The sequence below is a fragment of the Buteo buteo genome, chromosome 1 (assembly GCF_964188355.1).
Source record: "Buteo buteo chromosome 1, bButBut1.hap1.1, whole genome shotgun sequence".
Classification (NCBI taxonomy): domain Eukaryota; kingdom Metazoa; phylum Chordata; class Aves; order Accipitriformes; family Accipitridae; genus Buteo; species Buteo buteo.
In genome coordinates this window covers 27492213-27513380 of record NC_134171.1, presented here as the reverse complement: position 1 = coordinate 27513380, position 21168 = coordinate 27492213, and the positions used below count along the sequence as shown (strand labels likewise).

Here is a 21168-nt window from a genome sequence, read left to right as displayed (position 1 = left end):
TATGATGCTGCCAAACGTTGCAGTCACAGGTTAAAGCTCCAGCCCCAAAAAGCAGTATCTCTTTGACATTTCTTTCTTTTAAGCTGTTAATCATGTACCTTGAGTTGGTGTAGTGTGTAATAAACTGCCAACACTAGTAGACAAATGTCAGAGCAGGCTGCTGATAGACCAGAGCAAAATAGCAAGCATTATCTGCAAATAATGTATGATTTTATTTCTTCTTTCTTAGGGAAGGAAATAGTCCTCAATGACACCCACAGTCCAATTAAATTGGCACCAGGTGACTCCTGAAATGTGGTTTTGGTCAACTGCTAAAATACAGTTTTCCTGGGTCATTGTAACACAATACCTGTATGGCATTTATATTTGTCTAGCTTGTGTAAGCTTACTAGTGTAAGTATTTGCAAACCCTAGTTCAGAACTGAAACAGTTCTGAGATCTGTAAACTAAATGGAATTGTAATGTAATTAACTTGTTAGAAAGTATTTTTGCTAATAATGCCTTCTATGGCATGAAATCAAAAGCATTAGTACATGCCTGGAGAATCATACCACTAAGGTAAAGATAATTCTTCACTTTTTTGATGTTTTTTTTTAAGAAAGGGGTTCTGTTTTAACCTCATTATTACCATATTTTTGCAATTGCACAACTGCCCAGCTGTGCAATCTGGTGACAAATTGGCCCAGTGTAGCCAAATATTTGCTTCCATGTTTGTAAATTTAACTAAAACATACCTCACCTAAGACACTCAGGGGCAATGAGGACTCTTAAATATTCAGTTGCAGAGTAATTTATTTGTACACAAAATTGGGGGTCAGTGACCAACAGTGATGCTAGCAATGAAGCATATAGGAGGGTTCATATTTGTAGGCAATTAATTTCAGCTTTATGTGTTCCACAAAATTTGTGTTTGCTTTATCAAAGGCATGCAGATATTCAGAGGCAAGAGGACCCAGCAAATGAGCTAGCAGGCAGCCTGTTGTACCATGTCAAAGAAAAGGGAATAGCCCCAACTTTTCTTGATAGTCTTAGTATTAAGAATACTTCAAAAGACATTTTCTCCTAATTGTCCTGCTAAGTTACTGAGTTAAGCTCCACAGCTAGAAAAAGTGAAGACTTATTGCTACTAATTAATGATTAAGACTAATCAGTTCATCTTTTTCATCTCTGTTGTAAAAGGCCAATTCAGAAAAAAAAATAATCATTTCCTACTGTTAGAATAAGTAGAAAAACTTTCTGCAGTAGCATCCTAAGATTTTTTTGGTAGGCTGTTTACATACCATTACTCTTTTTCAAGTCAGTTTGAAGATGAAGCATTTGTGATGTTAATTCAAAGGCTGAGCATCTTATTGAGCAGTTCCACAAAGGAACATTATATGAGTCCCAGAGCAGTACATAGGCTCAGACCCAGAGTTCATTTAGTATTCCAGGTCATCTACCATACAGATGGTTAAAAATAAGAGGATGCCAAACATATATAGTATTTCCTCCTAATACTCTCATTTTATGACTATTTTCAGCTCAGAGAATTTCCTGAGGCCAATATGATTTAGGAATCCCAGTTAGTACAACCAGGAGGCATCTTTTTCCATTTGGCATTCACATTCATTGCCTGAGAACAAGTACACCGGTTGTTTCTTTCAAAAAGAAAGCAAATTTATCTTTAGATTTAAAGAAAGAGGATGAAACAAGGTGACAGAACATGGTTATTTGCAATCTCTCATGTCTTGGCTACCTGGATTCAGTCTCCTCTCTACCTCTTGTTCCTAACAAGCAAGTCACAGGCTACAAGCTTTTCTAGGATACCTCCATGCTAAAGCAATGCCATCACTATAATGCTTAAGAGTCAGAAAGAAAGAAATGGAAGTCAAGCATGATGCTGAAGCATAGTAGTATTTGGTATGCCAAGTTGAGAATCAGCAAGCCTGTGTTCCGCTCCTGCTCCAGCAACTTATTCATGCTGTCTTGTGACTGTCTAATTCAAAGTACAACTCCCACCACTGCCTCCTGCAGACACGATTTGTAACAAAGCAGCATCTGCTTATGTACAGTTTGTGTAGGATCTGATCCAGTAGGCATGCTCAGAGGACACCTACTACATCAAGCCCTGCAGGTGAGACAGGCAAAGGAACACCTATTTTGTGGTTCCCATAGGACGTGAGTAGGAGGTAACTGTCATGGCCTGTCAATACTGAGATGCTGAGGCACATGGCCAAGGCAGATCATTAGTCAAATCTTCATTAATAAAAGGCTTTTGCTGCCTTTGAGACAAGGTGGCACCAAAGAGAGGTTTGGAGGGTCACAGTTTTAGAGCTCGATGTCCAAGTCCTTCTTCAGAAGCCTATGGGGTTTTTGAATCTATACCTGAAGTCTTGATTTACTCTAGTGCTACATATGCTGTATAGACACATTTACTGCAGTATTACCATAGCTTCTTTGCTATGCCCTTTGTCATGCAAAGGATAAAGCCAAGGGATGTGGCTTATTAATAAACCACTCTGGGAAAGCAGCCACACAGCACAGACTTCACATAGGGAACAATTTAATTCTGTTCTCCCTCACAACCCAGGGCAGCAGCTCTGCTTCTCCCTACAGGCTGCACAATCTGCTTGGACCACAGGCACTTAGACCCTAGCTGGGCTAAGCCTGAGACAACTCTATTCAGTACCAGTCAGTTGTTAGAAGTTGTTTTCGATCAACAGAACAGAGAAGGTGCTAATGAAGTGCAAGATTATCTTTTCCTCACTGCTGCTTCCATCCTGCATCTACCAGAGTTTGGTTATACATGAGACTCCAGTGTGTTTCACAGACTCTTGCTAGGAAGTGCGTTAGTTCAGTCTCTGTCTCAGGGAAGGCTGGTGTACACAGATTCAAAACCACACCACTCATGCCACTAATGCCTGACCTCTACTGTAAAATGTGTAAAGGTTAGTTCTCAGCTCTCTTGCATTTTATGTAGTCATTACCTGTGCTAAACAGATAAAAATATTGCAGCCAGTGGGGAAATATTAATTCATTGTCATAACGATTTTCACTCACCTGCATGTAGGTGTGATTCAAGAAGCAGTCAAAGTACCTGCTTATTATATACTCCGAAGCAGAAACACATGTAAACACAAACAGAAATGTTTATTGTCCCAGGACTTGCCTCTGCTTGACCCCATACAGTGCACCTGAGTGTCTCACAGTGTCCTCATTTATGGATCCTTTAGAAGGATCAAGACACATCAGAACAAGGATAATTTTAAGGCCATGTGGTGATCTGGAAGGTTGGACAGTACACGCTGATCAGACTGCCTGCATAAAAGTCTAACAATTTTTTTTTCTTCAATTATTGATTCAGTCTTGAAGAAGTGACAAATTTAACCATGTTTTTGTTGCTAAGCTTCCCCAATGCTGAGGGTATTGAAAAGTCAAGACATCCCTTACCTACATTTCTAAAAAATGAGACAGTAAAGTCTTTTTTAACTCAAAGCTTGTACATCACTTTCAGAGGTTTAGGTAGTTTAAAGTCTATTTACTGATCATTTCAAGTCTATGTCAAATACGTATTTCAAGCCCAGTAGCAGCAAACCCTAAAATATCATGAACAGTCTAATAATAGACTTGTCTGAGCTCAGTGCTTTGCAGCTGATTTATACGAGAACATGAGAACAATAAATACCAATATCCTAAGTACTGGTGAACCCCAGGCTCCAGTTAAAAGCTCACAGACCTGAACTTCTTCCTTTTTAAATCAGTGTGGCTATTCAGCCACCAGCTCTGGAAACTATCTGTTTTAACTGTGACTTAATCAGCTGAATCAGTGTCCCATGCACTGTGGTCGCAGATCAAAGCACTTAGGAAGGTACAAAGGAAGTGGTGAAGGGACACTATGCCCGTTCCAGTGGTGATCCAGTTGTCCCTCTAACACTGAAGTTTCTGTAACGAAGAGAAACCTACTTTTCATAATCACTTGATCCTCTGTGTCATTACAGTTTTTCCTATTCTTCAGTGGATTTCAGTGTGATGCTGTTCAATAATTAGTTTTCCAGACTTGCTAACACTAGGAACTTAAATGGGACCTTCATACCTGGAGGAGGTACCTACAGCTCACTGGGATTTATCTCCATCCATTTAAGTGGCACTACTACAGCAAATACCATGGCTTTAGGTTATCAGCAGGTTTCCCTAACATTGCTACTATTAAGTACAAGCAATCCAGCACGTCTTTTAATTTTGCAAGGTATGCCCATTTGGGAGTCATGGGGCAGTGTGTATGGATAAGAATATGAAGTGAAGTTCAGGAAAGTTTTTACAATCTTAGTCCAGTCCTAGCAGTGGTCTTTGGGTTCAAAGATTCCAATGATGCTGGAGTGTCAGCACTGATCATCTGCCAAAGAAGTGAGGAGGAAAACGTCATGACTTCTCCTGTGAAAGTGCAGAGCTCTCTCTATCTTCTCCCCAGAGTTTTGGGGATTGTAGTGATACATTTTCCAGGGGCTGGAGTGGTATACAACATGCCACCCCCCCTAAAACTTTTGCTTGTACTATTGTACCAGAAACTTTCCTTAACAGCCTTCTTTGGAAGACAGTTGTTTTTGCTGCTGTCTTTCATTTTATCTTCTCTACGGTATTAGCTAGCCCTACTGGTTTGTAAGCTGTGCATGTCCTGCTGTGTATTCACTTTTCCAGGTCACCTACAAGTAAAGAAAGATGAAAGTGAACCTAACCACCCCAGAAGCTCTCCTCTTAACAAACTTCCACCTGATTCTTAACTATTTCCCACCTCTCTCTCTAAACATTAATAAGCTAATTCTTTACTGGGCTAAATATTGACTTGCACTTTGCAACCTTAAATGTTAGCTCTACGTGAGACACCGTGCTGGAAAATATCATGAAGACCAAGTACATTATGTCTGACTCTTCACCCGAATCCCCTCTGAGGCAATGTTCACAAAGGCATTAATCGGGTTTGTTAACCAGGCCTGCCCTTTTGTAATAGGCGTCAGCAGGCCCTGCCTGAGAATGAGATCTGTAGCTAATTGTGCAGAAGGTGACCTTTCAGAGGAGGCTGGAAGGCCAGTGAAGTGTGTAAGTATGGAAATGGAGGAAAGGGCCCGTGCTGAAACAGTGGAAATGAGGGGAGACCTGTCTAAAACCTTTGGCTGAGCTCTATTACGTTGCACGTTGGGATGGAAACCCGGCCTGGCATGAAACGATTGTTGCACTAGTTCATAATATACCAGACAACCCAAGGATTTTTGCTCTGTGTCACCTGGAAGCCATCATAGGCATGGCCTGGTCATAAAAATTGGTCATGAAGAGAATTATATTTATTTCAAAGTAACACGAACCATTTCCCTACTGCTTTCTATGGGAAAATATAGGAAATATTCATACCCATTGGCATTTGAACAGTATTCTAAGTATTAGAAAACAAAAATGTACTGAAATAAGACCACAATTACTTTGGATACGCAGAGAAGGGGCTTATGCTTCTGGTGCAATTAGCAGGTTATGTCCCCAGCTCTGGAGCTGCCGACACCATCAGTTTTAGTGCTTCAGCAGGGGATAATTTCACTTATACTCAGTGGCGGATGTTTCTCACAAATAAAATATTCGGGACCGTTGGACGGCTGTATCGCCAGCCCCGTGGAAGGCCACCCCTCGTCTCCCAGGTTAGGTGTGCGTGGGTGACCGGGCCTTCCCCGCCAAGCAGGGGTTGGGGAGGCGTTGCCATGGCAACGCCCTCTCACCCCCCCCCTCCCCTCCCCTCCCCTCCCCCCCCCAGGATGCGGTTGCTATGTCAACGCTCTCCTTGTGGCATCCACCCCTGGGAGGGGAAGGCTGGAAGGGTTGCCATGGAAACCGTGCTCCCCTGAAGCATCAGTCAGTAGGGCTGGACTCTTCCCTGCCTTTCTGCCCCCAGAACGTCCCGCCATGACGCTGAGATAAGCCCCGGACATGTCCTGCTCTGTCCCGCCCCGTCCCCAGGGCCGTGCAGGCCCCAGGTGGACACGGCCCTCCCGCCGGGCTCCGCCGGCCGTGCAGGCCCGACCTGACGGGAGACCTTTGACTGTCAGGGCACTGGAGCAGCTCACGTCCGGGGACATGGGACAGACACCCGGGGGACTTAGTTTGTCTTCTCAAAGAGCAGTGGAAACGGGAAGTCGCTGGTTGTGCTGGTGATGGAACTGCTCGGTGCGTGGATGTGGGAAGATGTAGCAGGGGATGCGCGTCTACTTGGGACTAGATACACATTCTCGGGCCAGGCTTGTCTCATATAACAACAACAGCCAAAACCACCTTTTCATCTAGAAATACTTCCTGTATTACATCACTCTTTTAAAATTCCCCAAAAACTCCAGGTGGTGTGATTTTTTTTTTTTCAGATGAGTCTGTTGTGGGAAGCAACTGACTGAACCAATTCTGCAGAAAGGCTGTAGTTAGAAAATGTGGAAAAATATTCAAAAACCCAAACATTCCATCTAACATTAAAATACATAGGAGTGCTTTTAGCACAGGTATTTGAACAGAAAACATCAAAGGTCTTGACTGCATGATTTAACATGGCCCAGTTAATGAATCTCTGCTTATCCCTAGAATATCTGAGCAAAGTGATTTGTTTTAAAGAATGTCTTCTCTGTCACAGGGAGCATCTGGGGATTTGGGGTAAGAGCATAGTAGAGGAGTTTGCAGATGTAGCCTGAAGAATCAGAATGCTGACACTGCAGAAAATCTCAAAAAAAAAAAAAGTAGTTTCAGGGTCACAGGATGCTGACACATACTCAGTATTTGGCTTCTTGCATACACATTTTAGTTAATAAGTGATACATCAAATACTAAATAAGAAGTGTTTGCATTCAAGAATTTGTCAGTGCTCATGATTTAGGACTGTCAAGAGTTCATGTGCAGACTCTGAGATTACAAATACCTGCTTTGACACTGACTCTGAGAAATATACAATGAGGTCATCTGCTGCTGAATCATCAAAGGGGCGGAGAAGGGCTCTCCTCAGGGATAAGGGACTTTGTATACATTTTAACTATTGTTATACATCTGCTGTTGCTTATCTAAGAGAAGCAAAACATGTAACTGCAGATGACCTCACATAATCATGGGGGGAACTTACAAAAATGGCCAGATCAAGAGATTTTGAGTTATATCTTCTAATAGAGACATATTTCTATCTTATGATATCTTTGAATGAAGAACTTCTGTTGTTCTCTATGTGGTATTACTCCATAATTCATTGTCTGGAACATACTTACAGAAAACTAGAAATCATCCTCTAATCTCATCCTAAAGGACATTACTTCATTTGCAAACGGATGGATTTCAATCATATTTCACATTGGGATCAAGCAGTTCCAAATCAGTCTCAAAGCCAACCTTTGTGCTTTGCTTTCCTCTGTGTTCACCATGTGGGATAGAAAATCAGCTCACAGTATGACATAAAAGATATGCAAACCATCATTCTTCTTCACTAGTCTTCAAACTTTATCTCTGGGGAAATGGGAACTTGTTTGTGTAGAAACCTCAAATCATGGTGTTCTCTGTATTATTGAATAGATATCTTTGATCTGGTAGATGCTTAAGGTAAGAATATACAGTTATTTCTGGAAATTAGTCATCTAGACCTGCTTAAGCAGAAGCTGCTCATTTCCCCATATATTTTCCTCACCTGCTTTCAAAACCTGCCTATTCTTTTGGCCTTTACAATGCCCGTAGCAGAGAGTTCTTAAATTTAATTATGTGCTGTATGAAAAACTGTTTAGTTTGTTTTCACCTGATAATTTAAATTTTCCACTTTCTTCTGCTGTAAAAGATTGTCAATACAAGAACCTTATCACATTTTAAACCACTCATTATTTTACAGGTTTTAAATATGGACTTCTGTGGTAGACTTGGCTACATATTATTTTCTGAAGTTATCAGATGGATATGCCTCCTCTCAAGCATTACTTTCTTCCAGCAAAACACCTTATGGAAATAATGCTGGTCCTAGCTGTAACTCTGCTAGGAATAAAAGAAACTTCACTGCAATCGAAGTGCATTGATTTCAGTCCACGAGCCTTTCCTGAAGAACTTCCAACCTAAAACTGGAGATAGAAACAGCAAGATGACAGGGACACTAATTAAGGTACATATGTCTTCAGATGGGTCCATTTATTTAGCCGACTCAAATTTCTTAGCTTGATGTCACTGATGCAGTGGAAGAAAGCTTTTAGAAGGGAATGAGGCTAGTGAGGTGAAATGGTATACTCCATGCAGTGAAACAACACTGAACAGTATTTGGAATTGAGGTTGGAGAAGAACCCAGACATGCCCCAGTTCACACTTCCTAACTCATATCTACTTAGAAAAGTGAGTTTGTTACAAGTTTATCAGAATAGGGAACTCAAGGACAAACTCTTCAGTGAGTGGCTTGAAAGAAAGGAAGCAAGCTACTTGAGTGCTATGTAATGTAATGAACAAAAATGAACAGCTAATTCATCTTTGAAACATCGAACTTTCACAGAAACATCAGTATTGACAGAAAGATTGTTATAATTTAGGTACAACATAGGGGATAATTTCATATTCAGAAGCAAAAGAATGTTAATCTATAGCCATTTCTAAATGTATTATGAAATGACTTAGTTTCAAAGAAAGAACTTTAAAAGGTTTTATTTCAATACACAACCACAGTCGTTACTAATATCAAATTCCCCATGCTTTAAGACTGCATAAATGCTTTTAAAACAATGCCCTGAAGCTAATTTTAGGTTAATTTAAGTGGCCATCATAATTATGGGTTACAACAACCTTTAGAAAGAGTTTGGTTGCATACTTGTTGCTATTCTGTTTGAATATTAATGATTTGAAGGCTTGAATAACATATATTGGTAAATTATATATATGAGATAAATTTTTTAGAACTTTTATCTTGATTTTTATGAGGACTGTGTTTCTCTGCCTTAGGCATCAGTGTGGCATATACTGTTTCAAATACAGATATTCTGCTCCTTCTACAAAATAAATGGAAAACAGACCTTAATAAAAGAGACCTCCGACTACGATTTCATTCCTCTGAAATTTTCATGTGGGAAAACCATCATGGCTGCCATCCTGCACCTGATTTGATCTACTTTGCAGATTAAACACAATGGAATTTGCAAGTATACATACTTAGATGTAGGGGACAGCAGATAACATCGTAAACTCATTAGAACTAATATAATAGGAGTGGAAACATGACACGTCCGTGTCCAGTGGATCTGTATAGAGCTCCAATAAAGCCTCAGTTAATTCCTCTGTTACATGTCTTTCCTGGTCCATATACAACATACACATTTCTACTCAGCAAACATTAGGTCAATTTTGAAAGAAAAAGTTCAGTCAATTTGGAGTGTGGAGCTGTTGTATACCAGAAAGAGCAATGAGCCCTTCCTGTGCAACAACAGCAAGTGGATAGCAATGGGAATGAGGCAGAATATTGAGAGATCATAAATGAGAGAGGTTTGGAAAAAGGGAAGAATAACATGGCAAGTTAAAAGGGACAGACACGGGGCTTAGAGCCGGCAAAGCTGCATCACCTACCTGAAATACTTTTGCCAAATTGTCAAAGAGGGCTTGACCAGCGCTGACTTTATGCTTGACTCCCCTGACTGTGCCGTTTTTGCTGAGGATGTTGACTCGCTTTGTACCAAACCCCCTCTCTTTAGTGGCTCTGACTAAAATGAGCAAGTCATCCTGCTCGTTCTCATTTTCATCGCACTCGGACCCTACATGTCCATTCTGCTGTCCCTCCACTTCACTCAGCCGGCTGGTTTGGTCAGTCTCCGAGCTACTGGCGTACTCGGAGTCCAGAGAGTCGGCAGCCTCCCCGTCGGTGTACACCTCCTTCAGCACCCTCCCGCTGTGCGAGGACGCAACACGGAATCGAACCTTCCTTGACAGCCTCTCGCTGTCCGTCTTTATCTCACTTTTAAACATCGCCTCTTCCATTGATATAAGCAGTTTGCATTGTTCCAGGGTGGTGCCCATTGCATTTGCCAGTTTGTCACACTTAACAACAATATCAGCGCTGTTTTCTGTTCACAGGGGTTCTCATATTAAACTAAAGAGGGTTCCCAAGAAGCTACACTGCCATCCTGCAGTTAATAATGGATGCATTTGTGCTATGGTTACCTTTAAACTAAAACCCGTAAAAGGATCTCATTAATTAAATATTAAAAAGCCATTGTGTACTTTTTAGCACTAAGGAAGAAAGCAAGAAAGGGAGAAATTAAATTCGTTGACTAAAATAAAAATTCAAACCCACACATGATAAACCCAATAACAGAAATTACACGAGTTTGTATGAATGCAGTTTTTGTTTGCTGAGAAAGACAAAGAGGAAGAGTTTTTCACAAGATTTGCAAAGTCAAAACTGTTTATGTACATTACACCTGAGGGGAAAATCGCAAACTTCAGCACTGAAGAGGAGTCAATGACGGGCATGTTTCTTCCATCAAAACACTTCATTCCCTTACCAGTCAGACCTCATTCACCAAAGTTTGCTTTTTATGTAATCTTACAGAGATTTGGCAGGGAGCTCTGACGGTGTTTTGCAATGCTGGCCTTTTCGCAGACTGGCAGAGCGGTGGAGAAGCAATTAGTCACAATTTGTTGCACAGGGTAACACAGTGTTATTAAATAAAATGGAGCCATAGCTAGTACCACACAGTAACCACAGCCTCTGTTCTGTTTTGTCAATTATTCAAGGACTGGGCCAAGGGAATCTGAACAAGGAATAGGAGAAAGCTAATTAATTGAGTCAACAAGGATCAAACAAAGAAAAGTAGGGTAAGGTGGCTTCAACCGCAGGGGAAGCAATGTACCCTAGCCCAGCAAATCACAAGCAGAGGTGTTAGGCACCCGGCTCTAGATGTAAAAGTAACAAACCCACACTTGAGGTTTCTGGCTGTGTCTACTCACTATCATGTAGTAGCACCTTAGACCCCCAAGCTGGTTCTGAGTTTGCGTGATGATCCCTACTTACAGTGCTATTTCTGCATTTTCTTCATTTACGGTAAAATGCAAAGCATCCCTTAGAGCAGCATCGAGAACTCCATCCCCGTCTCACTTTGCCAGCAAGCACTCCCTACACACTCTCTAAAGCTTCATTTTCTCTCTAGACTCATCAATACTGAATTTATTCCTGAAGCCTGTGACCCCCCAACAGGTGTAGGCATGAAATGAGTCCCTAGATGCTCAGCCAAACCAGAATGGTAATGCCTGCAGTCACAAGTATCTGCAGAGCTTCAAGCATCTGAGGAGGCTTTCTGGCCAACATTTTGGAAACGCAGGCTCAAATCTTTCAGCAATTAGGTGGGGCTTGTTGCAACTTTCTTTTGAACAACAGGCATGAAAATACTGCTCTGCAGCCCAAGTAAAATCACAATTCTTGTGACTAAACTCTAAAATTACTTATTTTCCATCTACAAAACAGAAACACAAATGATTAGTGGCATTTCATAGCACTAGTGGTTGCCACACTTCTTTCTAAAATGAGGTGATTTGCTGTATTATCAACTACTATTATTCACACAGAAAAAAAAATAGGTAAAAATAAGAAGTTACAACAGTTAAAATGCATTTCTTCTCATCTTTCAGAGAAGAAAAACAGCTTGTATCAAAGTCTTTACTAATTTTGAATACAGTTATAAGACACCCTGTGAAATTCAACTGGGGGGGGGGTTGAACCACACTGATTATGATATAGCCACCTGTCCACAGAAGCTTTGATAACAAATATAGTTCATTATTACTAAAAACTGACTTAGAACTAAGAACATTCTGTAACAGCATGAATATTTCAAAATATCTTTTATGGAATTGTCCAAACAGGGCTGCAAGATACCTGGTGAAAACATTTAGCCTGCTACCGACCCCAAAGTTAACTGTATCATAGTGTTTCCGTGATTATCTGAGTGATCTCCTCTTTGAAACCTGCAGTAATTAACTTTGTTCATATTCTTTTTTTAATTAAATAATAAACCCTAAATGCTCTGCAATTAATTGCCACAAATCAAAAAATCTGAGCTTCTATAACAGAAATATTTTTCACAACACTTTCATAATTTTTGTCTCCTCCAATTGATGTTATATATTTTTTAACATACAAAGCATTTTACTCCTATTGTAGGCAATGGGAAAGCTTGTATTGCCTGTAGTGCAAAGGATATGAAACTGAGTGATTTAAAAAGTTAATGTAGCATTGAATAAATGCAGAATTAATCAGTACCACATTTTAAAAACACTCCAAATACTGTTAGCATCTTGTTCTCTGTTAGTAGGAAATTAGCTCATCGTGTAGTTTCATGGCAATTCCGTTATTCACTGGGAAATATTTTTATGTCTGGTTATGAGAAGTGAGAAACTGTATGCACAGTTTTCTCTGCAGAAAAATAGTTAAGCACAGTGGAGCATGCCCCTTTACAGAGGCATTTACACACATAAGATTTCATCTTGATGTTCCAGCTGTGGACCTTCTCTGAGCAAACATGTGACTTTGGGGGCAAGTGCACATAGCCAGCAGGAAGCAGATTACAGACTCTAAACTGGTTGTATTCATGACATAAGACATTTGAGAATTCAAAGACCTGAAATGCACATATTTGTACCATCTGCTGGGTGCATGTTCTCAAGAAAGGCAGAAAGGATGGAACTTGACTAAACATCTCTGTCCCTCCTGTAGAATAAAATCTTTAGTAAATGTTGACACTAACTCCACCTACCCAGTTTGATGCTGCACCCTGTCAGCTGTTATATTTGTGTTTATCATTTTCTAACTTCTCTAAACAAACTCCTTTTCATTCAGAGGGTTATTTCATTTAATGAGCAGTAACCATTAAAACATAATGTGGTGGGGTTTTGCAGTAATGAGCTATTTCTTACCTGTAATTATGACTCTTCCTGAATTGTTTGGCTGTTGTTAATTTTTTTTCTGCTTAATTTGGTTCTAATGTTCTGTCATTGACTAACTCAAGGCCAGAGGGTCCATCAAGCATAAAGTTGAAGCACACAGAGAAAAAAGTTGTCGCTACAGAGATCTCTCCTGAATAGAGAAGCATTCTGTAAAAAAACACCTGGACAGAAGATATTACATTCATTGCCTCTTCTTTGACTCTGTCTCATCTCTCAAGGAACTGGACCAACCCATTACCTTGATGTTGTGCTAAATAATATGGTTTCCAGTAAAATTGTCACATTTTATCACATTCAAATTTACCACTAAGTTGAAAGGAACAAAGAAGATGATGCTTCTGCTAGTTTTTGACTTCTAATGCTTCTTCTTGACACAGAGTCAAGATAACAGTACTGGATGAAGCCCAGGGGACAGATGCTGTATGTACAGTGCAGCCTGAAAGACAAACATCTGCTCTGAGACAGACATCTGAGAATCTTCCACACTCAATGCAAGAAGGTGCCTGCAGAGGGCAATTCATCACGTCTTTCTTCCATGGCAGAGAAAGCAGGGAAAGTCTAGCTAATAAGCTTAGTCTGAATATTTACCTTTTAAATGACTGAAATTAGGTCAGGTGAGTCAAACTCTTTAATACTTTTAAGATTAAAAGTTTGAACTAAGCTAAAGTAGCAATCACATTATGCCAAGTGAGACCTTTATAGCTGTATCAGAGCTATAGAGAATAAAGAGCAGTAGAGAATAGAAGGAAATTCTAGTCTCATTTATAACCCTGACACAATTTCTTTAATATGTAGGTGAGATCTAGCTGTCAGAGTTCATCATATATATATAAACCTATATATGCTTCAATTTCAGCAGCTTATACAAGTAGAGAATCCGTCCTAGGCACTCCATTTCTGTAAGTTTGGAGCACTACCAGCTTCACCTCTGGAAAGGACTACAAATCAATAATATTAAACCGTAGCAAAATGCTTGAAAGAGTATCTAGCCATATGCATTAAGCAGCAAAGATTGTTTGCATTTTGCTGAAGAAATGTAGAGTGGGCTATTTGAAACTACTGTAAAAATGGACCTCATGACATTCCTATTGATCTGAGAATAAAAGGTATAAAAAACTGTTAGAATTGGTAGTATTAAAGTAGCAGTGAAATGAAACCTGAATCATGAAAATGAGACTTTTGGAAGAAAATAGATGTCCAAAAAAGAAATAAACTAGGTTGAAAGCAACAACTGCCTTGTTCATTTCTGAACATGTGATAATTTTAGTAGAGCAGTTTACCCTATGACGAACTGTTACTCTCTGTTTTGATGCACAGTGTAAGTGGGGCCATTTTGCCTTACGTATTTGCAGGTTACTAAGTATATATAGCAAATCTGTAGGTTGACTTGAAACCATTCACACTGGTGTCATTGATCATTAGACAGATGGCATGAATTCACAGTGACATGTCTTGTGATACTAATTTTCTTCACTCTACAAAGTCTGTGTGCAACTGCCTCTGACTTTATTACACTTGTAGTAATCAGAAGCACATTCTGTAATCTCTAATTGTTAATGCACAATTAGCAGAGCAATCATCAGGACCCAGATATTCAAGAGCCCTAGATTTCCCATCTGTTGTTGGGAAACAAGTACTTTGGTTTGTAAAAGCACATGTGGAAAGTTGAGTTTGTTTATTCTGTTACAAGTAAGTAAAGTTTGTGAAGAACATGCTCTATGCTTTAGAGATTACAAAAGCAGATGATTTGAACAGCAAATGCTAAAATTGCTTCTAGCTGAGACAGATTTAGTGCATTTCTCACTTCCTCAGAGAAGGAATGGTCCCATTTGCTAAGCTGGCAAAACATCTATCTACTTTTCTGCAGGTCCAGAATAACATTTTAACTGTAGTGAAGTTCAGGAGGACACACAGAACATGTTCAGGTACCCATCAGGGAACTCTTGCATCTGGCAGTTGTTTGTCAGGCATAGCAGCTGCTAAACAGAAACACTACAGATGAGAACAGACCAAGCATACTGTTGCTATTATAATGTCTAATTATTCATATGACAAGTGCTTGACACTGCCATTTCATTTCATTTGTAGATTTCATTTAACTTCTGTTAAACAACTGTTAGACAGAATGGCAGGGTTTCTGTGCCTATGTTTCTGCTTACATTAGTGAGTTGAATGCATTATTTCTTCAATTTATTTAATGAAGAGGGTAAATGAATGAGGAAATCAACACATATATCTAGGCCATGCACACAAGCGCACAAGGACGTAAGAAGACATATGGGATCTTTCTGCTACCCTTTTTGCCAGGGGTAGCAGAAAGCCTCCATTTCCAAACTCTTCAGGGAGAAATGCTCTACATTGTATCTGGAAAGGTAGTCAACGATTATGTTTAACTTGAAACTCACAGCCATTTCAGCATAGTTCTTTCCTTTCTGCTTTTTCCACAGTAGGTTTCTGTAGGAGCCAAGCTGCTGAGCTAAACGCAGAAGCAGTGGTTCATGAAGAGCTTCTGTCTTTATGTGGTAGTTCAGCCTCTGCTGAAAACTTATTTTGTTTATTTACTCTCAACAAAGTAAAAGGTCAGCTCTTAAATGTGTTAAATATCTGAGTTATATGAGGCACAGACCAGTTTTCCTTCTTCAGAAGAGCCTGTCAAATACTTCTAGCCTACTGACTACAGTAGTAAGAACAGTGGCTGGAAACTTTAATCCATGTCAGATGGCTGATAACAGGCATAATTGTTTATTTCATCTCTTACACAGCCAGTCTCAAAATTCATTCTTTGTAGCTCCATTTTTTCTAGTCATGTAAGTGGTCATCATAGGATGTGTGTGTTAGCTGTCTCTACAGAAGCTTAGGCAGTAGTTGGCCACCAAAATTTGTGGTGGCCACAAATTTTAGAGTCCAGAATAGGATTGAATTTATATGCTGATCTCCATTAAGAGCTTTGGTATATTTTCTCCCATGTTCTAGTTCAACAGGTAAAAACAGTGAGACAAAAATATTGCCATTATAGCAGCAATTTGTAGAGGAAAGAACAACTGTGTTATGAAAAAAAAATTGTTTTATACATACTATGCATCAGGAAAAAAAAAATCTCAAATTCAGCAGAGAACAAAGCAGCATGTCATAAGAGGTAGTTGCTCAGCCAGACTGTTCCCTCGTTAGTGTACTGGCTAGATATTAAGCTAGACATTAAGTTCTGTCTACCCAAGTAATACCACAGTGAATTGTGAACCTACCAGTTTGAGCCACATATACAGTCCAGACATGTCCTACTCGGTGTAGGATTAAGAACAGAGTGTGCACCTCTTCACCAAGCCACCTCCCAACTGAACATGACAAACAAGTGCCAGGGAAGGAGGTCTGGATGCCAGAATCTAGCACAGAACACATTTGAGGGTCACTGTCAACTAAAGGGCTGCTACACTGTGGAGCAACCATGAAAAAAATATGACAAAAATGTTGTTTTCTGTCTGATGATTCCACAATGGCTCTGCTTGACCCCATCTCAGATCGGGTTTACTGTCCTTAATACTGGAAACTGTACGTGAGGCCGTGTTGCAAAAGAGAAAACTGGAGATTAGAAGACATTAATGGTAGAGGAAAATATTTGTACACATTTCTTGTAAGTTCTGCTTAAACTTCCTAAATGTGAAAATGTGCTCCCATCTTTTTTTGGTGTGGTTTATAACACATTTGTTTGAACTCTGGTCTAAAATCTGATAGTCCTTCTCCATCAAATGTCACAATCCAAATATTACCAAAGATTTGGAAGAAGAACCTGCTACAGTAAGCATTGATTCACTAGGAAGAATATCCTTTCCTGCACCCATACTTCATTTAACATTGTTTCAGTGACAAAGGAACAACCCGGAACTTTTAAAAGAGATTTGTTCTTTACTTGGAAAGAAAAACGATACTTAGACTCATGATAGTTTTCAAGGCTAATTTTCAGGGACTGCAAACAGTCCCTCTTCACTGTGAACAAAGATAACAAAATCAACATGAAAGTTTCAGAGAGCCATTTCCATTCTCAGAGTTCCACATGGAACAGCCTCAGCAGCAGCAGCGATACCTGAACCCTGTCCTGAGATTCCTCATACATCTATTTCTCTTAGCTCCCACTAGACACACAGGCCATCTTTCTGTGTTGAGCCTGTTGTTGAAAAATGAAAATAACACAAGTATAGGGATTAAAAGGATCTGGCATTCAGTTATATTGGAATAAAATGGGTAGAAATAGCTAACACACTAGTGAAATTCACTTTAGTACTGCTCTTCCTCATGTGATTCATTACGATTTGTTAAGTACCCCAAGTACACTTTCAAGCCAATCCATGTTCACAGATAGCATCTCTGGATAATATCAGCTAAATAAAGTTTAAAACAAATTCTATCAAACTACTGTCATCTTCTGACTCATAAATACTTATATTCATATGTATACCAGACACAAAATCCTTATAGCCCTTTTTAAAAGCTAGGTATGTTAGGCCTGCATGTTGCTTTCAATATTTTGGACAAATCCCAACTAGATCATTGAATGCTGCATTGTTAAATTTTGGATGTGGTGGTCTTCCCTTCGCGTTGCTACGTTCTGTTAAACAGCTGCTGAGTCCTGCTGCTGAGTCCTACTTCTGAGCTGTCAACACTTCATTAGCAAGTGACCTTATTTAAACACATCTCTTAAATGTTCCTTGGAGACAAGAAAGATTTAATTATATAGTTTTACTGGAATTACTCTGAGACTCTTATAAAGAAACAGAAAGAATTTATAAGTACTGTGAGTAGGCTTATGTTTTTTTAAATTTTATTCTTAGATTATGAAAATGTTTTTCAGGTCTGTTTATATCCAACCTGGGGGTTTGGATGGGTGATATTTATTTTGGGACTTTGGCTCTGAGGGAATCAATGCTAACAACATGTAAGCAGCCCTTTTTTAGTCAGATTTATTCTTTTGTGGGAGTACATACAAGTTACTGCTTGCAGACTGTATGGAAATTCTGCTGCTGAGCATGCAAATGTCTACCAAAACCCTATATCTGACTTGAAGCACAGATCTTGCATGTGTGTCTCAAACTTTCCACTATGTAGTATTTTTGACATATATTTTTGAGCCAAAAATATGACTACTAGTGATTTTTTTTTTTTTTTTTTTTTGCATCTCTGGCTTTCACAGAAGAAAATCATATTCAGTGTTTTCTTCCTATCATTTTTTTTCTCCTTAGAAAACCACATCATTATTGTAGACAGTAGATACTCTAGAGATAATAACATATAATAATGCAGCTTAGCTCTCATTTCACACATGGGAATAAAAGTGATGAAAATAAGATAAAGGACTTTCATTTAGTTCCATTGTTACTGGCTAATGTTACCACTAGTATTCTTTCTGTGGGTTTCTTTTATTCAAAACTTGAAAAATCCTTAGATGCTCTTTGTTCTCCATGTCTTTAGATCATTGCTGAGAAAAGAAAGACTCCAAAATCTTGTGAAGTTGGGTTTTTTCCAACTGCTGTTCATGTATGTAACAGCAGACTGACTCCTGTATAAGGAAGATGATCTGCATATACTGTGATTTCCCTTATGGCTACTAGCTGATAAGAAAAGTCATCCAATCCCTGGATTGCTGTGCTATTTTTAATTTAAGACAGGGTGGATATCAGTTTTGGTGAAGGAAATATTTATGTATATACAAATGTATTAAATCCTAGATGGAAAGAGAAGGGTAGCATTTCATACAGCCTTCAGGATAACAGAAACATATCAGCTTTGTCTTGTGTGCCCCTGAGGAGAGTTTAATAGCCATGAGTTCCCTGTGGTGGGTTGACCCTGGCCGAACACCAGGTGCCCACCAAAGCCGTTCTATCACTCCCCTCCTCAGCTGGACAGGGGAGAGAAAATATAACAAAGGGCTCATGGGTCAAGATAAGGACAGAAGAGATCACTCACCAGTTACTGTCACGGGCAAAACAGACTCAACTTGGGGAAAATTAACTCAATTTGTTACCAATCAACAAGAGGAGGGTAATGAGAAGTAAAACCAAATCTCAGAACACCTTCCCTCCACCCCTCCCTTCTTCCCAGGCACAACTTCACTCCTGGATTCTCTACCTACCCCCCAGTGGCACAGAGGGATGGGGTTTACAGTCAGTTCTTCACACGTTATTTCTGCCGCTTCATCCTCCTCAGGGGCAGGACTCGTCACACTCTTCCCCTGCTCCAGCGTGGGGTCCCTCCCATGGGTGACAGTCCACCACGAACTTCTCCAACACGGGTCCTTCCCACGGGCTGCAGTTCTTCACAAACTGCTCCAGCGTGGGTCCCTTCCACGGGCTGCAGTCCTTCAGTCACAGACTGCTCCAGCGTGGGTCCCCCACAGGGTCACAAGTCCTGCCAGAAAACCTGCTCCAGCGTGGGCTCCTCTCTCCACAGATCCACAGGTCCTGCCAGGAACCTGCTCCAGCGCAGGGTTCCCACGGGGTCACAGCCTCCTTCAGGCACCCACCTGCTCCAGCATGGGGTCCTTCATGGGCTGCAGGTGGAGATCTGCTCCACCGTGGACCTCCCTGGGCTGCAGGGGGACAGCCTGCCTCACCAGGGTCTTCCCCACGGGCTGCAGGGGAATCTTTGCTCCAGTGCCTGGAGCACCTCCTCCCCCTCCTGCTTCACTGACCTGGGGGTCTGCAGGGCTGTTTCTCTTACATGTTCTCACTCCTCTCTCCGGCTGCCATTCCTGTCTGTCCCCGCAACTTTTTCCCCTTCTTAAATCTGTTATCCCAGAGGTACTACCACTGTTGCTGATGGGCTCAGCCTTGGCCAGCGGTGGGTCCATCTTGGAGTCGGCTGGCATTGGCTCTGTCAGACACAAGGGAAGCTTCTAGCAGCTTCTCACAGAAGCCACCCCTGTAACCCTCCCCCCTCCACTACCAAAACCTTGCCATACAAAGCCAATACACTTCCCAAAGGTAAATCTTTATGAGACCTGGAGGCAGAAGAGCCACCCATCCATGGACACAAAAGAGATGAGACTGGTTTGACTTTTCTGCATGACAGTAACCCATAACCAAGTCTAGAGGTGAACAGAGGAAGACCAGGTGAAGGGCAGGGAATTAGGGTATTGGTCTGTTTAATGGCTGAGCTAATTGCAAGAGAGATAAATCATTAAGTCACTTAGGCTCTGTGGATCTCAGCCACCAATCCAGGAATCGCCTCACTCAGTTTGATTTAGACAAATCCTTACGATGAGCAGAGAAATAATGTCAGCAAATGCTTGTCAGGCCTGACTGATGAAATCGCTGCCTTATACCAACAGAAATTCAGAGCTTAGTCAGTGCAAACGGAGGAGCCTGGACTGGTGATGCACCCGTTGGCACAGGGATGTCAGGTCCTGTCCAGCCGGTCTCTGGGTGAGGCTGGCACACAGGAGCCACAGGCAGGGGCAGAGGGGGCTGGAGACGCACCACCAACAGAGGAGAGAGGCCTTCCTTTTCTGTTTGCTAACAGAAAAATGGGTACTTTTTGATCTATAGAGGAAGGAAAACCCTGGGAGAACAGATTAGGCTTTCTTCTTTTTAACACCTATTGCTTCAAAATCATTGGGAACAAATGGTGCAGTGCTGCGCAGCTTTTTCCCCACATTTCAGTGCACTGTTGTTATCATAAATCCAGTTATTCATTACTCCAATTTGCAGTCACTTCCCTGGGCCACTCATCTGCTATTTAAAAAAAAGAGATGCCAAACATTGTCCAGAAGGATATGCACATACCATAGCACTGGGGGAAAAAAAGAAAAATACAATACCTTCTCCTTTAGCTACCCTTAATCTCTTTAGAACCAGGAAACTGGCTCACCAGCTGAGTACCCAGCACTCCGATATTTGAACACTGTTTAATAGGTTGGTTTGTACATTATAATGAATCATATGTCTTCAGTCACATATTCTTTTGTTGTTGTTGTTGTTGTTATTATTTCAGTCTTACTGCATTCCTCAGGAAACCAAAGGCACCAAAACAAGTATAGCCTTCATACACTATTCTAATCTTGTTTTCATTTCAGCTTGGATTTTGAGCACTTAGACTCAGCTAATTCAATTTACAGGCTCATTAACCAGGCTGCAAATGAAAGGGGAAGACACTGTGTCTCCACAGGAATCATCAATGTCAGAATGGTCCCTGGGTTTTAAAACCTCAGGAGCTCCTGGTGCAGCATCAGTCTGATTTCTCATA

At 40.6% G+C, this 21168-nt stretch overlaps 1 protein-coding gene across 1 annotated transcript in view; it reads right to left on the bottom strand.

Moving 5' to 3' along the window:
* Positions 1–9960, bottom strand: part of GRXCR1 (glutaredoxin and cysteine rich domain containing 1) — a 40716-nt gene extending 30756 nt beyond the window's left edge. Inside the window, exons 1-2 of the mRNA XM_075041300.1 lie at positions 9565–9960; positions 6771–6784 (exon numbers count right to left, since the gene is read on the bottom strand). Coding sequence (XP_074897401.1) covers positions 6771–6784; positions 9565–9960 — 410 coding nt within the window. The remainder of the gene's footprint in view (positions 1–6770; positions 6785–9564) is intronic.
* Between the last annotated feature and the right edge of the window lie 11208 nt (positions 9961–21168).